Genomic DNA, 25,778 nt, shown 5'->3' with positions numbered 1-25,778 from the left:
TGGTCCTCCTTCCCCACCCATCTCCCTGAAAGCAAAGATTTGTAAGCAGCCAAATAATTAACCTGGACAGAAGTCTTGAGGATCATTAATCTCGCTATCAATCAACCCATTTGGAGATTTGCTTCTTGCTGTCACTGATACTAATCTGGTAGTGACTCGAGAGCTCTGGGGAAGCCTGGAGTATGCGTGTCTGAGGAATTGCTTTAATGAGTTCCTTGCACTCAAAGGTTAACAAATGTGACAAGGAAACACAAATATCAGAGACAATAAACTACCATCCACTGAACCAACCACTGAGAAATACCCTGTTGTGTATTCTGCTGTAGTATGCTGAATACACCTCTAACTAGCTCTGTAAAAATACCCGAGTCAGACCCCAGTGACCTATCTCAGATGCCAGGAGAGATGCAGGCATGTCAGTGTGAGCTCTGCGTGCACCAATACTCCTTATCTGCTGGGCTAAGTACCTTGGGCATAGCTCTGCATTAATAGAGCTATACCACAGAGAAGCAAGTTGTATTCGCTGAAGTGGTGTTCTGGTTAAATCGGACAATCAGTGTAGTGTGAACATATCCACTGGGCTTCCTTTCCTTAACACAACAGACCCACATCAATTAATACATCGGGATAAAAAGTCTCCACATCAGCAGGATCATTCCAGTAGCATTTGCATTAAACAGTGCAGTATTTTCTGTGAGAATGTTTCTAAAAATTAAATAGCATCAACAATGGCAATAATATCAAACAAATCCCAAATAATTAATACTCTAAGAAAAATCTATTTAATACCAGAAAGTAGTAAGCAGTATTAAGCATACTAAGGCATAATAAAGAAGCACAGGAAATAAAAACAATGTATGTTTTAAATTACCATCTCCACAGACCAAATAAGCCATAAGAAAAATTCTAGAAATATTATAAGCAAGTAACAGAGGTAGAATCCACTACACCATGAGGCAGAGGAGACTAGAAGAATGATCCTGAAAGTGCTTGAAATGAAGTGAGGAAGAGTTCCCTTTTCAAAATTTTTATTAAGAAAAGGACATATTTGAAGTTTCAGGCCTATAACCCATTCAAAGCTCCTTGAATTTTAGTGTCACAGAAATACATATTTATTACACAAAAGGGACTCAAAGTATGAGGCACATCAGAAAAAATTACCAAGTTTATTAGCAGGCCCCAAATTATACAGAAGAGTCAAGAACCGAAAAGTCATAAAGTAACAGATGTAGAAGAGACTTTGCCTTTAAGAAATCAGTCAAAATTATTCTGAAAACTAGAAACTGCTTTCATCCTCATGACAAACTCTTTTTCAGTAAGTATACACTCGGGCAAGTAAACTATTGTCTTTTCCCATTGTCTTAATCAGTGTGTAGAAACAGCTAATAACAAAACTAATCACATGAGGAGAACATTTTGATTCAAGATAAAAGTTCATTGCAGATAAGTGAAACAGGAGAAATTCAGTCAACCTATGCTAATTATTAGATCCCTTAACACCAGATACAGTTTAATATATTTTCTATTTATAGGCCGTGCTCCTTATTTGCATTATTTCCAAAGCCTTAATCTACCTTTTATTAAGCTCTTTACAACCTTTCAGTGTTGATAAATGTGGGACTGGGGAAAAGAAGAAAAAAGCCCACAAGAATTGTAGTTTGCATCTTAGCAAAAACATATGAACGCTTCTTAATGTATGAAGAAACATGCCTGGATCTATCAGGCACTTGCTCAGAAGCAGACACGTAAATTAAACACAAGCTCTTGGCTCAGTGTTTCCTTTTCTGGAGGCTCATGAAGTGACATGGCTGCACAGGCAGACTCGCTGTCCTTGAGGAATGTAGGAGATGTCCGCTCCTACGTGAATTGTTCAGTCCTGACACCTCTAGCAATTCAGATTCATTTTCCACCTACTGTATTTATGCATTTCATTTCCACTTTCTGATGCGATCTTTGGCGGTGCTTTTGCTGCCATTAGTGCAGCAATTAGACGGTAAGCTTGGGAGTGGAAAAGACAGTAGCAATCACCATGGCCAACAAGATGCGTTCGGGTATGCAGGCAAAGGGAGATTCCAGTGGGGACCGAGGTCCTGCTGTTAGACCCCCTCCAACTATTTTCATTGCTGCTCGTAACTGGGAACTGTAGTAACAAGTTCCTGTTTTATTCCAGTATTTTAATTCAAGGAGTTTTGTGAGCTAAAAATGTTTAAAATGCAGACTAAACAGCAGAGTATTTTGCCACTATTTCTGGTAGTTTTGTTTCAGACATTTGGTTTCAGATCTGTGATTTCCTGTCGAGAACACACAAGTGTGAAATACTTGTTGATCCGTTTATTCATTTGCCTCCTGGCTGATTGTAGCCATTTTGACAGAATGGATAAATTGACTTGCTCCTTGTTGTTTTTTTTTTCCCACATGCTTCTCCATCAGCCTCAAATCACTGCCCCAACTTCCCAGATGCTATGCTTAGGTCTTTATCACTCCTACACCCTCACTTTACATCCTGCACCCTCCTTTTAGAGGCTTTCTAAGCCAATTTCACACAATACCCAGGTTGTCTGAAATGCGACAAACTCTCACTATAGGAGCTTCTGCAACTCCACCCGCCAGATTAAAATGATACATAATATTTAGAGAAACTATTTTTGAACAATTCAAACCCAATGAAAACTTTACATCGCTCTTTAGGACATGAGATATATCTTTAATAATTGCACTTGGTTACTCCAGGCAGCATTTAATTATTTATCTATTTAACTATTTATCTATTAACTATTTAACTACTATTAACTATACTATTAATTATTTAACTATTTATCTACAACACACCTCAGCAAATCATCTATTTTTCCAAGTCATGAAGAAACACTGCAATCTGGAAAGGGAACAACTCTTGATCATTCTCATTGAGGAAACGGCAAAGGTAACAGCTTCAAGTGATCAGGTAAAACCCTGTAACATCAGCACAAGATTTTCAATGCAAAGTAATTTCAGCAGGCTAACAAATGAGTCACTTTTCTGCGACAGACGTGTAGCAGAACACAGTGCATTTAATTGATGTGCCCTTTTCTTGCAAAACATACTGTCTCCCTCCGGTTTGACTAGAGCAATAGGATACAGCATTGCCAGGAAAGAGCTGAAGAATGCAAACTTGGCACCACATAGTAACTAAATGTTGATTCATGGAAATTATGAGACATTCAAGGGGACAGGTCCCAGGCTCCAAATTATGCTCTGCTCTTGTATTGCCCCCGTGTGATTATAGCAAGTTTGCTTAGAATTTGCTGCGCACTCTTCTAATTGGATTCCTGCAAAGGGCAGTTTGCTGTGCCATGAGCTTGTCACTTTATATCCTGCTTTAACTCCAAACCACTCAATTAATATTAAATTCCATTTATTATAAAAGCATTTGTTTCTGCCCATATGATGCTATCAGCAGCCATCTCATTAATACTTATTTCCACAAAGTGGCCCACTGATGTTAAGATCTCAGATACAGCTAGTAACTTTAAAAGGGGAAAATATGTGAAGCCAAGAAGGTCAAAAAAGAACATGAGCTGTAACAGAAAACATCCAACCCATATGAATTTAACTCCTTCGCAGAAAGCTGAGTAAATAAAATATGCTTGGCAGAGAGCAATGACAATGTTAAAGTTAATCCAGTCACCAGAAAAAAATGAGGAGCAAGGTTGCCAATGCATCTCTCTCTGGGGTGGGGAGTTGCTGTCTGGCGTGCCGAGGAGAAAAGATGCTGGAAGGAGGCATGGAAGGGGAATGCTTATCCATTGCCTTATTCCCCCATGAGCTGAGCTGTCTAATTTCCAGGCTTAAAAAAAACCAACCAAACAAACAAAAAAACCCCTGTGGATAACCTTAAACCCTGGGCTAGGGTTGGTTTAAAGCCCTTTTTCTTTAGCATCCTTTTTTGTGCTCAGCACACAGGGAATTAGCACAGCCTGTCCTGGCTTGGCAGCGTGGAAGTCAACAGGACCTTACACCCGCCATCCAAGGAGTGAAGGAGGAAAGGGCTGCAGACTGTTTAAGTGTTTCAAAAAAGCTGGTATAAAGCTCGGGGATTCTCTTGCACACTTTCAGTACAAGGAAGCATTGCTAAGGAAAGAGAGGACATCCAAGTGCAAGCTCAAATCCTATAGACAACATTGCAACCCACCAAAATCTCAGAGACTCAATAAAACACAGACTTTTCTTTTCCCCGTAGGCCTACCTGCAGCTTGGATTATCACAAATGCTAGTGAAATGGGAGCATTTCTTGCATGTTCAGAAGCGCCCAGCTGCTTCTCATGCAGCACGCTCCTGAGAGTGAGATTACACATTCAGACATGGCGAGATGAAGCAGCTGCTGAGAATGTGTATCAAATACTGTGATTTCTTCTCTTCTGCTCTCTTATTCTGTGCATCTCAAATAAAACTAAGCTGCAGGGACAACAGGTCTCTTTTTAGTAGTCTCCACCTATTCCTTTAAACTATACAACAGGGAACTTGTTCCATGTAGCTCTATGGATAACAAAAACAGTGATGTTGAACTCTAACCTTCTGCTACCACAAAAAGCTAAATTAATTCCCTAAAGCACATCAGTACTGCTTTTGAAAAGGCCCAGACTCTAGAAAAAACAGATGGAAACTAAACTTATGGGCCTTTAAAGATGTCAAGCATTTCCTCACAGTGATGGCATAAGAATCTTCCTTCTTCCCATCAGTTTTTTTATTAATCAGAGCACACATGGCAACTCCCTGTGTGGCACCACTCAGGGCTCACCCCATCAACATAAAACCTTGCGAAATTATCACCTCGGGTTTACCACTGGGATAACAATGCTTTTATATCTAGAATTAAAAAGATGAATTGTCACAGCCTGGCAAATCAATATGCAATGGCAGACACCTAACTCCAATACTATTTCGTTGCCCCTTTTCTTCCTGCAGATTGTTCCCGCATTTGCTACAGGATCTGGCTCAGAGACCCAGAGAAAGGACTCCTATTGCACTGTTGTCACCTTTGTGCTTTTACTTTCAGAACCACCGCTTTGGAGATTTTGAAGCACAAATGCATTTTGGACAGCAGCAAAGCCAAGCTTGCAGGCTCCTGCTGTGACAGCCAAATACACTCCAGAATGCTGCAGAGCCCTTGTAGGTCCCCAAATTCTCGTCTCCACCACCACACTATGTGGAACAGAAGATTCTTGATCGCCCATTTTCTTGAAGCTGTTTGTGTGAGGACCCGGGTCAAGTTACTCTTTCTCCCCCAAAGAGCTGAACTGGCATTTTTACCATCAAGAGGGTGGTGCGGTTGTGAAGTGCCCAATCATTTCTGAAGAGACATCAGGGACCTAGTGCCAGGTCCTTATTCACAGATGACAATCATTACTGTAAGCATAAGTAAAAGGGGTCTGCCCTCCTGACTGCAGCCAAGTGCTCCACATGAGTTGGCTTCGTAGTGATAAATGTCACGTTTACAATGGGGTTTGCAACATGAAAGTCCATAATTTGCTTTCCAGGGACCTATGCTTGATTATCAGGAGAGTTAGAAGCATTCACCGAAGCCTAATGAATAGAATTAACACATAATTTAAACAGGGACTAATATGTATGCAAATGAGAAAAAGTTAGAAATAAGAGTTCAAGCCATAATTTCAGAAAATGCAGACTGAATCCTTATGAAATATGAATGTTTCAATTCACCTCATATCTTTACATCTATGTTAGCTGCTTTGCATGTGAACAATAGGGTGCATCAAGCCCATTTTGATTTTTATATTTGAATTTGGACTTATAAAATGGATTATATTGAAACATGAATAATATATATGCTAATTAAAGACTCCATTTAATGACATAAATAAAGACAAGGACCAACACAGGCTAATTTCCATTTGCAAATTTCCTAATTACTGTATTTTCCTTTTGAAAGCAGAAACTTTATTTCCACAGTCTCAGTATAAAAGACAATATTTTCTTTGGTCAAATTACTTTAAAAATTTTTCAATTTTTTTATTCTTTAGGATTGGTCTCCACAGAGATACAATTGTTTGCCTAGATAGATTCAGTATTAAATACCACTCAAGTCAAACCATGGAGATTTGTGCATGCAAATGGTGTTACTTAATTATTAATTATTATTAGATTTTTCTCTAATAAGGAATTTTTGTTGATAACTATAAGGCGCATACACCCCTCAATAGCACAAAGCATGTTCAGAGTAACTCTGGCAGATGTAAACCAAGTAAATGTCCTTGATGTTTGATAGGCTCTTAACGTCTCTCCCTTCTTCCTCCCGCTCCCCCAAATTAGAGAGAACAAGGGCACAGGACAAGTGTATAGTTGTAGGGAGACAAGGCACTAGCAGAAAACATGACTACAACTTCTGTTGTGCAAAGCCTACAGAAAAGCTTGCTGAAGAATAACGAGATTGCAGGAAAAGCCCTTTTAGGTTAAAAGGCTTGTTTGTACCTATAACCGTGAGGAAAGTGGTGAAAAATAGTTCATTCAAATGAATATAAAGCCTGTAATGATACCAGGGCCAGGAGAATCTTTTTTTTGCTGTTGTGTAAATGTTGGTTATGTGGATAAAGAAGCCTAGATTTAGCCTTAACTCACAAAACCAGCATTTGCAGGCTCTGAAAAGCAAACTGCAAAGTAAACCCATTTACTCCCTGATTGAAATAGCACCCCGAATGCTTCAAAAATAAGGAGTTGTATGAATGGGAAGAGACTAACCATACTGGTACATTTGTGTCCTAGGTTTTTATTAAAAAAAAAAAAAAAAAAAAGACAGGTACAAGGACTGCATCTTCACAGCTTTAACTTCATGTCTGTAATACCACTTGCTATTACCAACGAACACTCAAATTTAGGAAACTTACAAGATTCTGAAGAGTAAATGATCATCATTTTGAGTTGTGATGTGGTTGGAAGTCCTCCATGCCCTCAGTACTGCTAGCACTGTACAACTGCTGCAATCTTGCTCCGTACCACCACTGCCAGGGGAGCACAGCCTGGCACTGTGGGAGAAGAGGCTCTCCCCAGTCCTGGTTCAGCATCTTCTGCCCTTGCAGTGCCCATCCCTCCACATTCCTCCTCTCAGCATTAGTGGAACCGCCTTGGGGAAATAAATACCTTAAGAAAACCTGGAAAGCATCTGGAAAGCTTGCAGGCGAGTTTACTTTGATCACTTCTCTAACAGCATAAAATCCTCTTCACTGAAGAACCACTTGGCTCCTAATAAACTGTGAGGTTGGCAAATGTAATTTCCCGCGACTGGTTTAGGAGATGCACTCCCTCTGCCTGCCTTGCAGAGGGCTATTCTCTTACTCCCATTCGAACCCCACATTTATGCCAGACATCCATCAGCAGGGGTAAACTCCATTTCCTATCTCCATCCACTACTAGTGAGGGATTTGCTCCAGCTGAGGAGCACCTGGATCACCAGCCTCATGCCTGTGCGGAAGGAAAGACATCCCTTTATACATGACTTGGAGAAGCCCCCGTCCACAAGGATTCAGCATCGTAGCCCTGAGTCCAACCTGTGGCATGACAGAACATGCCTCAATCTGTAATGGCTCAAAATGTATTTGGCATGGAGGGTGAATGAGATAATCTCGTGCTGCTACACTGGAAAATTTCTCATGGCGGTTAAAAAACAGTTTTAGAGAGTGAATCACTGTGCAGAAATATATCCTTTTAACTGATAATTTGATCAGAAGGAAAACAACCACCAAATTTGAGCCTTCAGGGAATAGAACATTTGTCATTATTGAGAAATGTTTTGATTTCTGTTTTTTTAAACATTAACAATATTTTTAAAATTCAAATTGGGCTTATTTCTATTACTTTATAAATGTCACTTTGCAGGATATTTCAAAATCTTTTTGTTCTATTTTGGAAAAGACAGGATTTCCAAAACATGAAACAAGCCACCAATCAAGAACTGGGTATGCCACCTACGCCTGTTTCAGCTTGAAAGTTAGAACTCAAATGGATTTTAACCTGTAAGTCAGTAGAGTAAAATACATGCTGCTCATAGCAATAGAGGAAATGTTTTCTTTTAAACAAACTCAGTGTTCTACAATAAACTGAATGAATTCACATACTTGCAACATTTGTAATAGCAGCACAACATGTGTTGTGCATTCCAAGGCGTTGTTTTTTCCTGAATTGTACAGGTTTTAAGAGAAGTAAAATTAAGTCCACCCCTGCTTGTTATTGTTTTACTAGTCTGCTGATTCCTAGTATTTATCCAAGCAGTTAAGATTGATGAATTGATTTAATATTCTTACCCTATAATTTTACACTCAGTCCACATCCTGCTGTGAAATAGCTAGTGCTAATGTTAGTCCAAACGCTGCTGTGGGACTTAGGACAGCATAGGGCCCTTCAATAGCTATATTTTATGGTTACAAGGAGAGAGAGAAAATATAATTTATCTGGTTGCTGTGGTTAATTCACAGTTTCACAGCAGAGGTATACTGTTCCCTCCGGGTACATCTACTTGTATTATAGGATATTTCATTCACAGTTTGTCCGAGACATTCCTCTAGCTCTGAACCTACCAATTTATGAGAGTGAATCTACTCCAGAGATACCTGTATACACTTTAACACATACTCTTACATACTAAGAATATTATAGAAAAGATATAAACTAGCAACAGATCAATAGAGAACATAAACTAGCAACAGATCAAACAACAGGTTAATAAATTGTTTCTTTGAGCTGAGAAGGGGAACAGAAAAAGAATGCATCCATCTTCTTAAGAAATAGTCTCTTTTTTAAAGTGATTTAATTTCACAAAAAGCATTTGTGAAATTTGTTTCTTTTTTAAAATACCTATCATAGAATTACAAGCCAGAGTTAAAAAATTGTAAAGTTGTGTACAAGTTTCCTGTAGAACAGCTTACAAAAGACCTAACAGATGAGTAAGGAGAAGCCAGTGGTACCAAGCATCCTCTGCCCCTGTGTGTATCAGAAAACCCATACTCCTTGCGGCATACTGTTTCTCAGCGCCTACAAACCAGTTCTTAATGGAGCTTAACTAGAACATTTGAATATTTAAAAATACTCGTTCAAACTTACGACTTGTAAACTACTACCTTTAATGCAGTTACTGCACATAAAGTCTTGCTCTTTTTTTGAAGACCTCACCATTACAGCAGCACTGGGGAAGGCATTTCCAGAAAAAAAAAAAAGTCTGCCATTAATCCATTTAATTAGTTCCACAGAAACAAAACAGAAAGATCAATTGCAGCCACGCTGCAGATCCCTCCTTGCCTGACCTCAGCTGCCCTCATCTGCTCCCCTTTGCTCTCTCTGCAGAAGAAGGTATTTCTGGAAATGTTGGGGAAATGTTGTTATACCTCTAAACAAAGCAGTGAGGAGCAGTGAGGAGTGTGTCCACAGCAGTTTTCCAACTCACTGCCAAGACTTTTGCATAAACTTCATCCCCTTTAGGGATGGCCTGTGCAGGCCTGCAGGCAAAGCATAGCCTAAATGTCTCAGCTCTTATGGGACACATCATATAGCAAATTAAAAATAAAAAAAGTATACTTTTTTTGTTGGGGAGTTTTCAAGGTCACCAACACGATATTTTGAATGTTAGTCTTCCACAACTGAAGCATGTATTCTCCTGTTGTTTGACTTATGATTGCATGCTTGACATTATCTTTTAAAATAAAGGTGATGCAGATCCAGGCTCCCACTGAGTTCAATGGCCACATCCATAAATGTGCCTGCAGAAAAGATGTTCACACAACTGACCCACGTGGTACGAACAACCCAGGAACTGAGGAACATGCACAGCTTCAGAGTAAGAGCTCTCATTTAAAGGTACTGTTTAAAATAATCACAATCCAGCAGGCACTGGCGCTGGGACAGGTAGTTTCACAGCTGTGAAATCTTGGTTCTTCGAGTAATCGCCATTCCCCATCTCCTTTGCAAGAAAATACTTTCATGTAACAGCCTTTACAGGGATGTCTAGATTCAGTCACCCTGGGTGCTTGCTCACAGGGTCTTTGCCCTTGGCACCAGGGGTGGCCTCATGTTGGGACTCACTGCTGATAACGGGGCAGTATTGACACGTGCAGTACGGATAGTGCCTTAGATAACACACAACAGGGGCAAGAAACCACAGCTATACCAACCCCTTCTCCTCTGTTTTGTTTCTAAACTTCAAATCATAGTTGTACTCTTAACTCTTTCCTACTTTTAGGCTCCCTGTTGCAGGAGAACAGATGGAACAAAACTCCAAACAGATTTTTTTCCACCAACCTGTGGGTCTCCTGACACAGTTGTCCTCTGCAAGCTGCCTTTGCAGTTTCTTTCCTGCCCATTAGTATCTTCCTTTCACTCTCTCTCCAAAGCTAAAGCCCTCCCTCTCTCCTCCCCCCAGTTCTTAGATGCGCTCTTTTATCAGCTTCATGTTATTCACTTTGGACACGATGCATTTAAACTGTGTCTTCCGAATGCTTTTTCAGGCTTCCAGTCTGTGATTTACAGGACAATTTATCACACTACACCATTCCTCCTCTTTTCTTGCGCTTGCATGTGTGCTTCAAAGCTCGCACCGCAGAGCTGTGGAGAACCGGCCTCGAAGCTCCCATGAAGGATCAATGACTCCTGTGGTGCTCCTGAAGAATAGCTGCTTAACCTTGTTTTGGAACCTAGAAATGATGGGAATTCGGTAGACCACTGCTTTGTTGTCTTTCCTATCATGAAGCATTTTCTAATGTTAAACCTAAATTTCTCTCTTGCTGCAATTAAAGCCAAAGACTCCTCGTCACCAGCACAATGGGTGCAGATGATCACGTATTCCTTGCAGACCCCTTTCATGTACTAGAGCACTTGCTTCCCCTCTCTGCTAACAACCCTGCCTACCCATCTAGTCTGACCAACTTGCTCACAGAAAATGTTTATCACTCAAGAACAACCATAGTCCTCTCTTATTTACACCTGGAAATACACCAGCCTGCTATAAATCTGGATTTGCTTTTCATTTACAGGACAGCTGAGAGGAGAACATTGCTTCATGAAATTCAGATGAAGGCTGGACATGCGTGACACAGGAAGAAGCTGGCTTCAAATACCTGGCAAGAAGCAACTTGTTATTGCAGTTGCAGTCTTGAGAACCCATTTAAGGTGATACAGGTTCTTCAGTCATGTGGACTCAAATTTACAAGGGCAAGGTCTGATTTGGCTGATATCAGTTATTCAGGAGTCACTCTGTTAACACCAATGGGACTGCTCAGGTTTAAACCTGAAGCAAAATCTAGACTGTGCTATTTCTTTGAAATGGGACGTTCCTAGGTCAAAATGTGCTTGCTGATTTTTGATGTTGCTCCTGATGCTGTATAATTAGGATTAAAAGTACTATTTTCTGAGCTTTGTAGGTATCCCGGTAGTTCTGGAAATCACCACTGATCTGCATTTAAGCTTGGCAAATTCCTCTCCAACTTCCTCACCAGTGAGGAAATGGAAATCTTGCAGAATTCTGGGTTTGCGAGAAAAAGTAAAATCAGTGTTAATTAAAGAAGAGTAAAAGTAACAGGCATATAATGAGAGAACATGCCCCCTTCCACAGTCTAGCTCTTAACAGATCATCCAGCATGCTTAAAAAGCAACTTTCCATCTGCAAATCTGTCTCTCTCTCTTTTTTGTCTAATGAGCATGAGTTAGTCTGTTCAAAAGCCCAAATGGGCATCTCAGGGCCAATTCAGCAGCAGGAGGTCCGTTACTATAACAACTGACAACTCCTGTGATTTCTGAAAGGCCCTAAAGTAGCCATTTGGGAAATGGTTATTGAGCAAGAAGTTGCGAAGGAATGGCTGCGCGTGGTGCGGCATCCTGGCCTCCCCTGCGCACAGCTGCGCTCACCTACCTCAGCCCTTCATCCACAGAGAAAAACCCGGTGCCCCACCACACTTGCGAACGGCCGGGCTGGATCCTTTTCCGTCCCCTGCAAGAGGAGAAGATAAAAGCCCACGAGCCGACAACGGGAAGAACAGCAGCGGCACGCTACAATTTGGCGTTAGCGGATCTCCTTGTGGGCTCTCCCGCCTCGCCCCAGGCTGCGCGTTGCCGGATGAAAAAGCACAGATGCTGTCAGAGAAGTTTTCATATTGATTTTCCTCGTAATGGAAGAATGACGGGCCCTCAAAGAACGATACCAACAGCTAGAACAAGCAACCAGCAGCTGCCCTAAGCTTCAGGCTTGAAAGCAAGCCGCCTGCCGTCGGCACAAAGGATGAGCTCGGTTTCCCACGTGGGATAAGAGGGAGCTGATCACAGGCTTGCTCCTCTTTAATGAAAATGAGCAGTGCTTTGAGATACAGCACACAAAAGGGCCCAATATTTCAGTACCTTTACCTCCAGCACTGGCAAAATCAAATACAACCTGGATCTTCAGCAATAAAAGCTGAAGTGCTTTTTCTGCATTGCTTGGGTCGAGGCAGGGAGATCAGAGGGCTCAGAATTAAGCCGGGCTGCATCCCACTTGCCAGGCAGTGATCTGCTCCGTCCCCATCCCTCTGAGGCTTTTTGCCATCATACAAGACTAGATGTGGCCATTCCCAGAGGAAAACGAAAGCATGCCCTGTTCAGTATGAGCACATCTGGTCATTAAAAAGGAGATAAAAGCTGCAAGAGATTTCAGGCACGCCACTCACCTCCACATTTCCCCTCGTCTCCCTGTGGCATTGCCTGTCTCCCAGCTTAGGAAATCTCTTGCCCTTGTCTGCTAATTCTCCTCACTGCCTGTGATGACACAAGTTATACTCTGGGGCACTGCCATCCCCAAGCTAAGCACAAGTGCCTGGACATGGTCCTCAGGCATCACTGGGGGCAGTGTCAGTGACAGCGCGAGCATCCCTGGCCCTCCTGCTCATTCCTGCCTCGTGCTGGTCCCTCAATTATGCTGGTACAACTCTGGTTACTACATGAACCAGACTAGGAGCTAATCTGGCTTAAATCAGGGCATGAAAGCCCCTCACTTCTGTGTTTTTTTGTTTTTTTTTTTTAAACATGGATTATTTCTCAATCCAGCTCCTCACATGGCTATACAAACATTTGCATTGGTATCACAGAGGGCAGAACAAGGGCAGGAACGGAGGAGGCTGCTTGAACCGCTGCTGCTGAAATAAATACTCATGCAACTGCACCCGAGGCATTCTTAAAATCAACACACAGGCTCTCAGAAAGTGTTACCACCTAGCATCCTCCACAAGTGAGAAAATGAGCAGAATCACGAATATTTTAGAGTAAGCTGAAAGCAGCTTTTATCATTATAAGCAAGCAATTTTACAATGGTCTGTAAATTTGCAATGTTCCTTTTTCAATCAGTACAGTAGATGAACAACACATTGTGTACTCATAAAATAAAACCTAGAGATAGGTTCAAATAACAATTCCAGCACTTTTTACAACCTGCTGCAGGCAGAAGTTTTTTTTTCCCCCGATAAAGTTTTAACACTCTCTTAGCTATGGAGTTGTGCAAGTTCCCCAGAATTTAATACCAAAAGGCAGTTTTCCAAGGCATGGTTATTAGACACAGTAACTACAACAGTTCTTGGTCTTATGATGCAGGTTTCATTTCTATATTACAAACTGATTTACAAATACAGCTGACCAACCTTCTCCAGTGCCATTTTACCAGTGACAGAACTCAGATGCTGAAATATCGAACACCTGAGTTTGCTCCCAGTGAGGTCTTTGCCACCGAGTTCAACAACAATACTGTCAAACCATAAGTAACTTGGCCCCAGGTCACACAGAAAATCAATGACTGGGTCAGGAAAAGAACCCATGTCTCCTGGTGCTCAATGTCATTTCTTCTGCACAGAAAGGCACTGCCAGAGAAGTAGGAGGCTCTGCCACAGGACCCATCCCAAGGATTCAGTTCAATTCAACAGGATGCTTAACAAAAACCTAAGAAAACTCTTACTGTCTACTAAATTCTATAGGGTTTTGCCTAAGGAAAATTAAAGGCATCTTTTTCCCAAGCTGTCTCATATACACACATGACTATAAACAAGCAATCCAAGCTTGCTTGCTTGGTCTTTGAAAGGCAGCAGCTGTGTTGTTCCAAAAATCCCTCCTGAATGTAAACGTATTAGCACTGTATAAACAGCTTGATTTAATAAGAAATGCAATACAATATTCCCGCTTTGTCTTTGGGATCACGATGTTGATGGTGGCAATAATTCAGAGGTGAATTATGGTATGTGTTCAAAAGAAAGAAAAAGAAAACTCTCCAGCTATAGCTGTGAATTAATTTCTTCCTCTTAGCTGAAAATGAGAAATGGCTATAATTTAGTTCCCATTTAAAAGTTGCTGTTGGCTAAACTCTAAAATCTTAATTGCTTCTTAATATTCTCTGCTTATTTTTCCCTTTGAAACCACAGTCTATAGCATTGTAGTGTTTAGATTAAAAATCAGAATGGAAAACAAACAGTGGAAGGTCACCAGTCACTCCTAAAATATGTTTTTTTTTTTTCCTAAAATGACAGAACTTAATGTGCATCAAAGTATTTTAGTTGATTTCCCAACTCTAGTCACCCTCCTGCACCTCTGTGAAAAAGAAAGTGGCACTGACCATGGGTTTCCCTTAAAGTGTCACTACTCAGGACTTGTTCAATTTGCAACAGAATATAGTGGAAGTGCTAGAAAAGACATGCTTCAAGCCGTATTATGGCTCAGCATGCTATAGGAACTCGCCTTGCTGCAAAAAAACTGAAGTCACACTCAATCCCTAAATAGTTTGGAGGTCACTACCAAACACACTCTGCAATTCTCAGAGCTTGTAGAAAAGGCTGTGAGAATAACAGTGGCAAAGACTGCAGACAATCCAAATCAAATTTTAAACTGACCTTGAAGAACTGCAGAAGGATCTCATGATACTGAGTCTGGGTATAAAATCACAGATGCAAAACAAATGCCCAGAAATGCAAAAATCACGTGCTTGGGAAACTGCACCTCACAATGCACACATTTTAATGGGCTCTAGATGACCTAGTAGTGCTCCAGCGAAAGATCCTAAAATTCCAGCGAATAGTTCTCAGAAATACTCAGCGGTTGTCCCTATAGCACACAATTTCAGGAACCATTACAAAAGGAATGAAAGCAGAAAAATACCACTGTGCCACTGCAGAAGCGAATGGTGAATCTACATGTTGAGTAAAACAAGGATCTGGTCTCCTCACCTTTTCTGTCTGCTAAGACTCAAATTCTTGACTTGATGCTAAAAGAAATCAGTTTCAAGCACTAGAGGTCCTGGGAGCAACAGTCCCCTTCATCGTGCCTACTCCAGCTCAAGGAGCATCCAGGCCAGCTTTTCCTCAAGAGGAATCAAAGATGCACAGAAGCAAACTTAAACTACGGCCAGCATTGTCCCTCCTGCCCAGGAAGCCCAACTGCCAACCAGCCCCAGTGGACACGTGGCTTCTGGTCATCCCACGATGGTGTTCTTCTCATTGTTCTGGGATAAAAGGCAGAGCAATTTTTGCAGCTTCATTACAGTGACCTAGTTTATTTTCCACTCTACCAACTTAAAATCACATAGTCCTCTTTGCACAGCGGTGCCATTAAAAGTACTGAATTCAGGAAACTTTAGTAGAAAGGTAATTCAGAGCTGCTGCTTGCCTGCAAGTTCCCATCCCTTTTCGTTACTGAGATGGCCATCATGCTCAAAAGATGGAAGTGACCCTTTCTCTTCAACATCAATCATATTCTTTTGCCATTTGTCCAGGATCCACATAGAAAAGGAACTGAGAACAGCAAATTACCTCTGCAAATAAGGGAGTCTCGTTCAGAAATGGCACAGATCATTTCCAAATATATTCAATTACAAGAAGTCTCTAATGAACACAGCATGGAAGCTCAATAGATAAAGAAAGGAAAAGCTTCACCAAACAATGACTGCTTCCTATCACTCTCCTTTTCAAATAAAGGGAACAGAAAATGAAGCTTCCTTACAACAAGACATCATCACAAAACTTATTTCATTGCTGTATCACGGAATGAGTTACAAAGGATCCAGAGATAAACGCTTTGCCAGAGATAAACGTTTTGCCAAACCTTCACAAGCAACTTCCCTAACTCCTTATTTTGGTCCCTGGATAATTGGGCATCGACGCAACGCAAACAAGCAGAAGGCTTCTCTCTGCTTCATTGTTCTACTTATGTCACCTCTGGTCTCAAATCATTTAATCCCACAAACGCTCAAAAACACAAAAGTGAAAATATCATTTGTTTTACCCTCAGAATGTATTGCCAAAGGGTAACTATGTCTCTTCCGCATTTTCTAGTTCTCTGAATTTTGTTTTGTAATGCTTTTTCTCACACAAAACAAAGAACTGCTGTGCAAGAAAAGACCCCTTGGTCCAGCACGCCTGTCCCCTTGAGGGTTATCCTTTCATAACAAGTGTTTCTCTGCTGTGCACTTCAATACCATGTTTCCCGTACTGAAAAATCTGTCTCAAACTCATTTTCACGCCATTTGCTTTGATGGTGTTATTTAGCAAATTATTCCATATGTTGCCCATTACATTTTAAGCTAAGTATTTCTTCCTAAAAATCCAGATCACTGTTCCTTTCAAACTTGTAAATTAGACTCCGCAGTGTCTGAGGATCTGTTTTTTCCTCACTTTAAAACACTCACAGAGAAAAACATTTTATTTTTCCTAAGGAAAAGTAATCACACTGAAAAGGGCACGCAAAATGCTGTGTTGCAACTTCAGTGACGTGGTCTGCAGAACGTGAAAAGTTACTGTGGACGATTTGTGTTCTAGTTGCTTGTTGATTTATCCTAAAACACACGTTTACTTTTTTTATACACAGTCTGTATTTGTTAAAAAATCCTCATAACTATGAAGGTAGACACAGGAGATTATTTTGAAGCTAGTACACACGTGCTCTCAAGTTTGTTTATTGTTCCTCAATTTGTTGCTTCATATTTATCAAAAAACTTTGCCTGCTACATGACATACTTTCCAGGTCCATATTAATTTTTAAGCTCCACCTTTTTTTTAATATCAATTTTACACAAAAAAATTGATCCCTGCTGTCAAGGGTATTAATGACAATGCCTATTTTACCAAAGCCACTGATGAATGTTAACTACTCATGCATATTATGGAGAGCAGATAAGAAACAATTACTGTCCATATGCAAAATAACAAACATTACTGAACAAGTAATTTGGTTTCAGCTAAAGTCTTTGTTCATGTATCTTCCTTGATTTATGTGCGGTTTTGTTACTACGAAGCAAATAAAAATTTTATGAAGTGGATGGTTAGGAATTTAGAAGATAAAAAGTATTTAACTTTAACTAACATATCTTAATTTTAGACTTGAGTAATATTATGATCTATAACAGAAGCTAATATTTATCAAAAATCAGTCTCTAACTATTCATCACTAAGCCAGTATTTACAACTTTAGTATCTTCTCATGGATGGTATTGTTACTCTTTGAGCAAATTAAACACTCATTTTGCAATGATTTCTCTCGATCCATTAGTGAAATTGCAGGAAATGGAAATGTTTTCCAAACAGGGAGAGGTACCAACATTCTTCTTGATAATAGCTGTTAGCATTTTATTTCAAAACCTTTCCTCCTGAGAAGAGCATTTTGTATCAACGCAAGATAAATATTACTAACCCCTCATTACAGTGCTTCAGAATATACCATATTCTTCAAGGACTTGCCTGGTGTGAATGCAACTTAGTTTAGTCCTTCAAATGAAGAAAATAATATCGAAGGACAGGACACTACAACGGGATCTTCAGAACCTTTCCCATTTCAGCTTTTGTGCACATACCACTGCAATTCTATTCATTGTCTTACTGCAATGATGTTAATTACTTGCAAATGTTAATAGAAATGATTTTCACAAGACTATTGTAATCTATTCATTAATATTCTTTCAAATGTTCCCAGCCTCAACAATTTGGCCAATTAATTGTCAGCAGAATGGGTGTACTGAAAAACAGCTTGGTAGTTTTTTTTAACTGATTCTGCAAATATAATGATCAATGGACTGCTATTTCTCATCAAAGCTACTTTTCTGTGTCCCATCTAATCAGGTTTTGAAATAATTCCTAAATACCTTCTATGAGGCTAATCCCTGGTTAATTCTCATTACCAGGGTGTCTTGTGGTTTTGGGTTCTGGTTCTGGCACAAGAAGGTGCTGCAGGTTTTAATTTACTCTCAATCAAATGGAGATGGATTTGTTGATGCTAATCGTAGTCTCCACCACTGAACCAATGCCCATTGGTGTAAAGGACAGTATCTCTTTGTAAAAGGCAATCTTTACTTTCAAGACCTTGCAGGCTGCACTTCTGAACACTTCACCAATGCTAAAGAACTCCTACTCAGACCATTGCTATGTAACGTGAAACAAGCTTGTCCCCCTTTCTTGAAGTACAGTCAAAGGAAGAAAAGAACTGCTCAAGATCACACAGGTGGTCTGTGGCAAAGCCACCCATGGAACCAAGTCCAGTCTCACTGGGCTTTTCTCCCACGACCACCCTTCCTGAAGGTCAAGACAAAGATACCTTTTTATAGCCATATTAGAGGGACTAATTGTGAAAATAGTTGTTGACATTACAGCGGGCTCAACCATTGCTAGAGCTCTACCAAGCTCATTTACATGACACAAAAATCAATATTTAAGAAGCTGAATAGTTAACCAACAGAGCTGTTCTAGCATCCAGAGAGTTATCTAATGCATCTATCACCATAACATCTAATAAAATAAAAAACACAAGACCACATTAAAAAACACCACCTGAAATGTATTTTAAATCATAATCAGTTTCCAATCAAAAGGAAACAGGCTCACCTCCAGTAGACAAGCACAGCAATGAGAAGAATGAGGCACACGAAGGTCAGTGCTGAGACCACAATAAGCGGGATGATCCATTCCATTTTACCAGGAGAAGGTCTCGTGGCCATGCTGGAGCTGTTCTTGTCAGCTGTGTGTTAAAACACATAACAAAACCAATTACTAAATAGAAAGAGAATTACTGTATGGAAGAATGTGTAAGCAAAACAAATAGCTTGTCCATTTTACATGGTATGAGTAAACAGAGCAAAGACCTAACTGCAGGGTGGGACTCCTTTTGTCTTTAGTCTGAGACATGAGAGCACAAAAGTATGGTGTTTACTGCCACATATGGCTTGGATTTTACTACTGCCTGTAATTACAGTCTCATAGACAATTTAGGACTCTATCGTGCAAGCACCTATTATCAGATGTGGAGTACTCCACTGAGTCATTTCACCACAGTAACAAAGTAAACGCTTTGCTTGGTCATCAGTGTTTGCAGATAAATGCACTCTGTTTCTCAACACTACAGGACAGCCCTGTTTGCAAAGCTCAGTGTAATACTTTGCTTCAGAAATAAATTTCTTGGTAACTATCTTAAAATAAAAAATCCTCAACATGTTGGGTGTCATGTCACATCATTTGCAGAATTGTCACAATCTGGTGAGTTACTGCATACGAAAGCACTTTTCAGCATATGGATTGTCAAGATGGATGGATGAATGAATGTTGTAACTGACAGAAGAAATCATTATGCCACAGCTTTTGAACAAAGTTAAAGTTGGTCAATATCCTGAGATCTGGCCGAGTAACTCCGTTTCACTTTTCACTTGACACCTCGTTAAAATTACTGTATCATATATCAGATGAATATCTAGAGGTTCTGCAAGTACTGGAGCCAATGAACATAGACACTGTATCAACGTATTTCAAAAGACACCTAATTTGTGCAAATTCATGTAGACTTGACGAATAAATTGTTTTAGACAGAATGATAAAAGAAAAATACAGAAGCTGATTCTGTATCTTACTCATGTTTCCTAAAAAACAGGCGGTAGTTGATCAATACCTGTCAACAGGACGTAATTGGAAAGGATTAGGGTAAACAGCTTCAGATTTCATTGAGCATTGAAACGTACGGACTTGACTTCTACTTTTTAGCCTACGTGAGTCTTTCCTTACCAATGTGCTTCCTTGCCCTCATTCAGTATTATATTATATCTTCTGAAACTGCTGCAAATCCTACCAGAAGAACATAATTGCCTTTTCACCATAGGCAGGCAAAACACAGATAATTGGAAGTCACCAGATGTCACATAATATGAAGTCATACTCTATTTTAATAGCATTTAGATTATACTCTTCCATAGGCAGGAGTAAAATTCAACTAACATGGAAGTAAAGGTTAATTGTAAATGCTTTTGCCTGACTCCTGAAAACAGAGCAAGGCTGCAGGCTGCTGCAAGCCCAGCAAGAAATCTTTCTAGTTTTAAGAACTAGGCTGATGGAGGTAATGCCCTTTAGCAAGCAGCCTAAATGAGGTGCTAATCAGAGGGATGTTTGGGGGAAGTGAACGTGCACTGAGTATAGAACTGATCAAAAGAGATGAGTAGCCAGTTGTCTCCAACTTCAGTAAGGAAGGCTACCAAGGTTACCAACGGTGCCACTTTGCAGAATAGGCACACAACGTTGTACCTCCAGGACGTGGTGAGCTTTCATCTTCACAGCATACTAATAATATACAACATCCCATTTTTAAGATAGGTCTTTAATTTCCTTGACTAGCAAAGAATAAGGAAAAGAACAAGCCCAAAATTAGAGCAAAGGCTTATTCTCTGTATTTGCCAAACTTGCAAAAATCATAAGCCCTGAGGCATCAGTTTTTATCAGTGCATTTCAAATCAATTAACAGCATGAAAAAATTAAGCCTGTGAGGTAAGTGTTACTAATCAGAATGGTAAAGGGGACAAAGCAAAAAACCATGCAATGTAATAAAACTTCATAGGAGAGCCAAATAGCCCCCCACCTTACATCCATCAGGGTGTTGCTTCATTTCTCTCCAAGGACAGTATTCTGTTTAGTTTCACCTCCACATATTTCAACACAAAAACATATGTTTCTGTTTGCATGGGAAGAAAAGTAAATTCCATTGTAAGCACAGCATGGGCTAGAGTCCCAATGCACACTATTAAATTCTGCAGTGCTCACGATGCTCCTCTTACTCAGTCTACTGTGGAGAACACATTTATCTGACCCTGCCAACTCCCTACACCACAGATTTGAGGATAAGAAAGCATCCAGTATGCTGAGTGCCAGAATAGCAAATGCCACTCCCGCATGCTGATAGCTGGCCCCGAAATTCCAGTAGGGAATGCCCAAGCAGTGATGTGCTTCAGAAAAAAGAGAGACCATTCCCGTGCTGGCTTTGAAGAAAAAGTCTTAGGTGTTTTCCACTGCTTAAGTAAAGTGTTGAGAGAGCTTAAACAAACCAATGCCAGTAAAAATTGTACTAGAATGACAGCTGGGGCCGGAATACAGCAGTGCAGCTGGAGTGCTGGCACCTGTCTCGAGGGTCATGGCAGAAGAGCCTAAGAAAAGGCAGCACACTGGATAACTTGGAAAAGGAGTTGAAGAAAATACACACCAAAAAAGGCAGATCTGGGCCTTTATAGCTTCCTGTTCTCCTATATAACAAAATCTTACAAAATAAAAAAAAGTCAGCATTTCACTCTTTTCCAAAGCTAGAATGTTGAGCCTTGGTAGTGTCAACAGCATATCCTTGTAACGGTGCCCACCATACGCTGTACTGCGGGAGGGGGGGGGGAAGCTTAAAAAATGGACCAGGAAACTCCATTTTTGCTAAGCAATGTAAACAGTTTCCAGTGGCATATGCCTTCGTTGAATTAATTCAGTTTGCCTTTTACTGGCTTGGAATTCATCCCAGTAGGAAGGAATAAAAATTATTACAGCATATCTGTTTCAGGAGGTCCCACACAATACAAGCCCTGGCACTGCTAAATCCACTCCTGCGTCTGGAAAAATCCGTAACTCCTGTGAACCACCCATTCAGCAGTTCCACCCAGGCCCTGGATGGATGAGGCCCTGGCACAGAAAGTATTAGAGGGCATTAGGCATCAAGGGAGGCTTTGGCAGCGCAACTCTTGCACAAAGGTCAAGGCAAGAAAAGGGCATTCTACAATTTGTGAAATGTACTGTTTTTCCGCGTATTCTTCGTAATTGGTTCCTGAGAATAGAAACATGTTTATTTCCCTTAAGTTACACTGCCTTCTATAATAAGCAAGCATAGCTGTAATATATAACTTATCTACCTTTATCATCCCTTGCCATTGCACAAACTGCCAGGACAAAGTTCTGTTTGTTGTACCGTTACACATACCGTTAACTACGACAACATGCGTTTTCTGCAGGCCAAAAGAAAACCCCCACTGCTGAACTGCCTCAGACCATCCAGTCTCTTAAAAGAAATTCACCTGCTCATCTTTCCTTTGAGCAAATGAAATTATGGACTTATACAAAAGTATCAATTAATTCTGGAAAATAGTATTGGCCATATTATTAAATGATGAAAAGGCAAACCCATGTTTTTAAAAAAAAGTACTACCTTTGATACAAGCTCATGCCATTGTGCAGCTATTTTCTCCCTATTTCTTTAAAGGCATTCCTGCAGTAATCATACTTAAAACAGGCTGTGCACAACTAAGCATGACTTTTCGTTGTTTTGTAAACAGACGCCAATCATTTTTAATCCTGATGTCGGATATCTGAAATTCATACTGTTTGCAAACATCAAATAATTCAATTCTTTCATTTTCAATCCATTCTGCTGTTTGCTCCTGTAAGTTACCATGCAAAATGGCTCAAGTGCCACATGAAAATACAGCTTAATAATCCTTGCCACGTATGGAGAAAGAAGGAATTACACAGATGTTTAATTATCTTAATGAGGTTATCCCCAAAAGGCTTTTGTAACCTCAGACCTGGCAAAGACTGCTCTAAACCAAAATTCAGTCTCTGCTAAAAGCGTACACCAGGCTTGAAATTTAACCCTGCACATCACAATCTCTCTACAAAGCCCTCTCGTGGGAAGAACTTGGCAGAAGCAGGTGAGCGCGGAGGGATGGGAGGACCTGGCCGAAGTTGGGATCAAGGGCCAATCCCATGTCTCTGTTCTCAGTCCCAGCTCATGACTCAGGCAAAAGCACCAACCAGACATCTATTGCTTTGCTCACAACAACCCAGTTGTTATCTCCTGTCAAATACAAAGGATCTGTTTAATTGTCCAGCACAACAAACCAAAATTCTGTGGGATAATACCTGCTCTAGCCTGATTAAACTGAATCATGCTCTTTTTTTTTTTTTTCTCTCTCTCTTTTTTTTTTTTTTTTGGTAGAGCATCATTCTAATTGCTGTTTTTCTAATTTTCAGGTTTCAGAGTCATGGACAATGCTGAGCAGCTGCATGTGTAACAGTTGCAGATCAAAGGTACAATTAGTCTACTGTGGGCACCAAAACAGAGAAAAGGATGATGAGGAAAATGAAAGAGGAGAACGCAGGCAAGCGTTCAGTGACAGAAGAAAATCATTAGCATTGGCCGATACCACTAGACAAGAAGAGGCCAATGCCATTTGGAAAATAATGACATGGCCTCAGGAGAGGTGTGTGTGTATGTGCGTGTGAAATAAGCACTAAAAGAAAATGAGCCTTGCTGTACTAATTGGCCTCGCACTTTCCCTGTAATTTCTCATGTGTTCCCTGTTCTCCTCTAATCATCCACACTCGTGAGTACTTCCCCATTCAGTTATCTCCTTACAACTGCTAATTTGATGCTATATAATTAATTTTACAAGTGTACATTGTTATGAAACAATTTTCTACTCTTTAAAATGATTAAACTTTCTACTCACAAAAACATTTTTGAAACCTTGACAGCTTTTTAAAAACTGCTTTCCTGGAGAAAAGAAAGATGCATTCAAAAAAGTTTCTGCCCTCTGTGGGACACAGTAAGCTGCAGGGGTTCTTTCTGCTCACTTTGGAAGTGGCCTTCACCCTCTTTTAACTGTCCTGATGCTCAGGAATGCTTTCAGACACTTCTGGCAATGTCCTCTTGGCTTCGCGAGTCATTGTCTTGATTTCAGGTTTACCTTGTTATGGAAAACCTTTAAGGCCCTTTCTCACAGGAAGAGGTCTTGCTTATGTCTGGAGTTTCATTGAACTCAACTCCTTGCATGAGCTACGTCAGGTCTGTCTGTATGAATTGCAAATTTCCATATTACTGTGGAAAACAATTAAGATGAAGCAACTAGTCTTAGGCTTCGTGCTAGTGTTTGATTGATTCAATTCACCAGCTGTGGGTTTTGCTGGCATGTGTCTTCGATAACCTAGATCCAGCCTGGAGGAAAGCTCCTTCTCCTGCATTCCCAAGAGTCTTCTCACAGGGGTAGCACTTCTAACAGGCCAGCCAGGCCTTACTTAGACACATCTAGTAAAATACTTGGGCAAGTTCCAGGTTCGGTAGACCTCAGCTATCCACTGCAGAAGCTTGGTGACAGGAGATGCAAAGAAGGACTTGCCTGAAGAGACTTTGAAGGATGAGGTCCTCACATCTGGTACAAAGAGATTCAGACTGGAAGTCTCTGTCCCAAAGCCAGTAAGAAACATCTTAAAATGTTCTCAGAGTTTAAAAACACTGACCCTTCCCAATGTCTGGACAGGGAGTCACCAGGTTTGTGACCAACCTAACTTCTTCCACCTGGAGGTCAAGGACTGGGAATGAACCTCTACCCCAAGGAAAATGGCACAAATGGGCCCTTCTTTATCTCTGAATAACCATTCCCAGCCCTTTTGCTGCTGAGTGTCCTCTTCAGTGCACTGAGGGGCCTGGGAGAGGCTTGTCTGGGAAGCTGAATATATGGTACAGTTCCTTCTCCTCATCCCGCGTATGTCACCAGAGGTTTGACTAAGATTTAACTAAGGTTAATTTGGGTGAAACAGGCAACTCTTTCACTTATCTTTTCCCCCAGCTAACATGTGCTGGTTATTTCAGATGTCATTTCCTACACATGGAAGGACATTTTTGTAAGACACAGTGATCTTAGTAAGTTGTCCTCCCTCCATATATAAGCATGGAAAACCTAATTTGCAGAGTCCTTTCAAGACTGATTGTCTTTGCGTGCAGTCTTCAGGCAGGGTCACTTCGAGCCTCCAAGCGTGCAAGTGAGCAGAGCTCTTAAAAGAGGCTGTGTAGTAGGAGGCAAAGCTGTATTGAACCACTTTCAGTAATAGTTCTCTGCATGCTAAAGAGACAGAAATCACTACAGACTAAGGGGATACAATTTACAATAACCATCAAGTACTTCTTAGCAATATTAACAATACTTCCCCATCTCATTGATTTTCATCTTTTTCATCTTAACTTCATCACGGAATAAAAACCAATCTAATAACAAGCCCTTTGTCATGAATTAAGAAACATGACCAACTATCCATCTTTCCTCCAATTTATTAGGCTGAGAATAACCCATGAGGCCCTTTCTAGGTCTTATGTAAGGGGCATTGTCCTTGGGCCATCCAAGGAACTGGCACATGAGAAACAGAGAAGCAGAAGGCAGGAAGAACCAAAGACAACTATTTCAGAGGCAGGTTTACCCAGGCAGATTGAATTGCTGGGGTTTGAACCTAAATAGTGCTGAATGCTTTCTCCCAACATTGCAAAGCATGGCTAGGATAAGTTCCCTCCTTCCTAATAAAAAGGTGATTAGGGCAAGTGGCATGTTGAAAGCTGCCTGACAGGCACCTCAGATCATATTCAGTGGGAGCGCTGGACTTTGAAGAAGATTCCCAGTTGAGGAGTAAGAAAAACAGCAGGGTATTTTAAAAACATAGGCACAACCTGGTGCCAAGGTTTCTTGGCTTCTGCATTGTTAA

The 25,778-nt window shown here is 40.6% G+C and overlaps 1 protein-coding gene across 2 annotated transcripts in view; it reads right to left on the bottom strand.

Annotated features, from left to right (window-relative positions):
• PTPRG (protein tyrosine phosphatase receptor type G) overlaps window positions 1–25,778 on the bottom strand; it is a 414,402-nt gene that overhangs the window by 48,599 nt on the left and 340,025 nt on the right. Inside the window, exons 13-14 of one of the 2 annotated variants that reach the window (XM_052776380.1) lie at window positions 18,849–18,981; window positions 11,888–11,965 (exon numbers count right to left, since the gene is read on the bottom strand). In XM_052776380.1, the coding sequence (XP_052632340.1) occupies window positions 11,888–11,965; window positions 18,849–18,981 (211 nt within the window). The remainder of the gene's footprint in view (window positions 1–11,887; window positions 11,966–18,848; window positions 18,982–25,778) is intronic. The other variant, XM_052776379.1, reaches the window with a different exon arrangement.

This window comes from Harpia harpyja, chromosome Z, assembly GCF_026419915.1.
Source record: "Harpia harpyja isolate bHarHar1 chromosome Z, bHarHar1 primary haplotype, whole genome shotgun sequence".
In the NCBI taxonomy this organism is placed as follows: Eukaryota; Metazoa; Chordata; class Aves; order Accipitriformes; family Accipitridae; genus Harpia; species Harpia harpyja.
The sequence above is the reverse complement of the archived record's forward strand: the minus strand, read 5'-3'. Positions and strand labels throughout refer to the sequence as shown.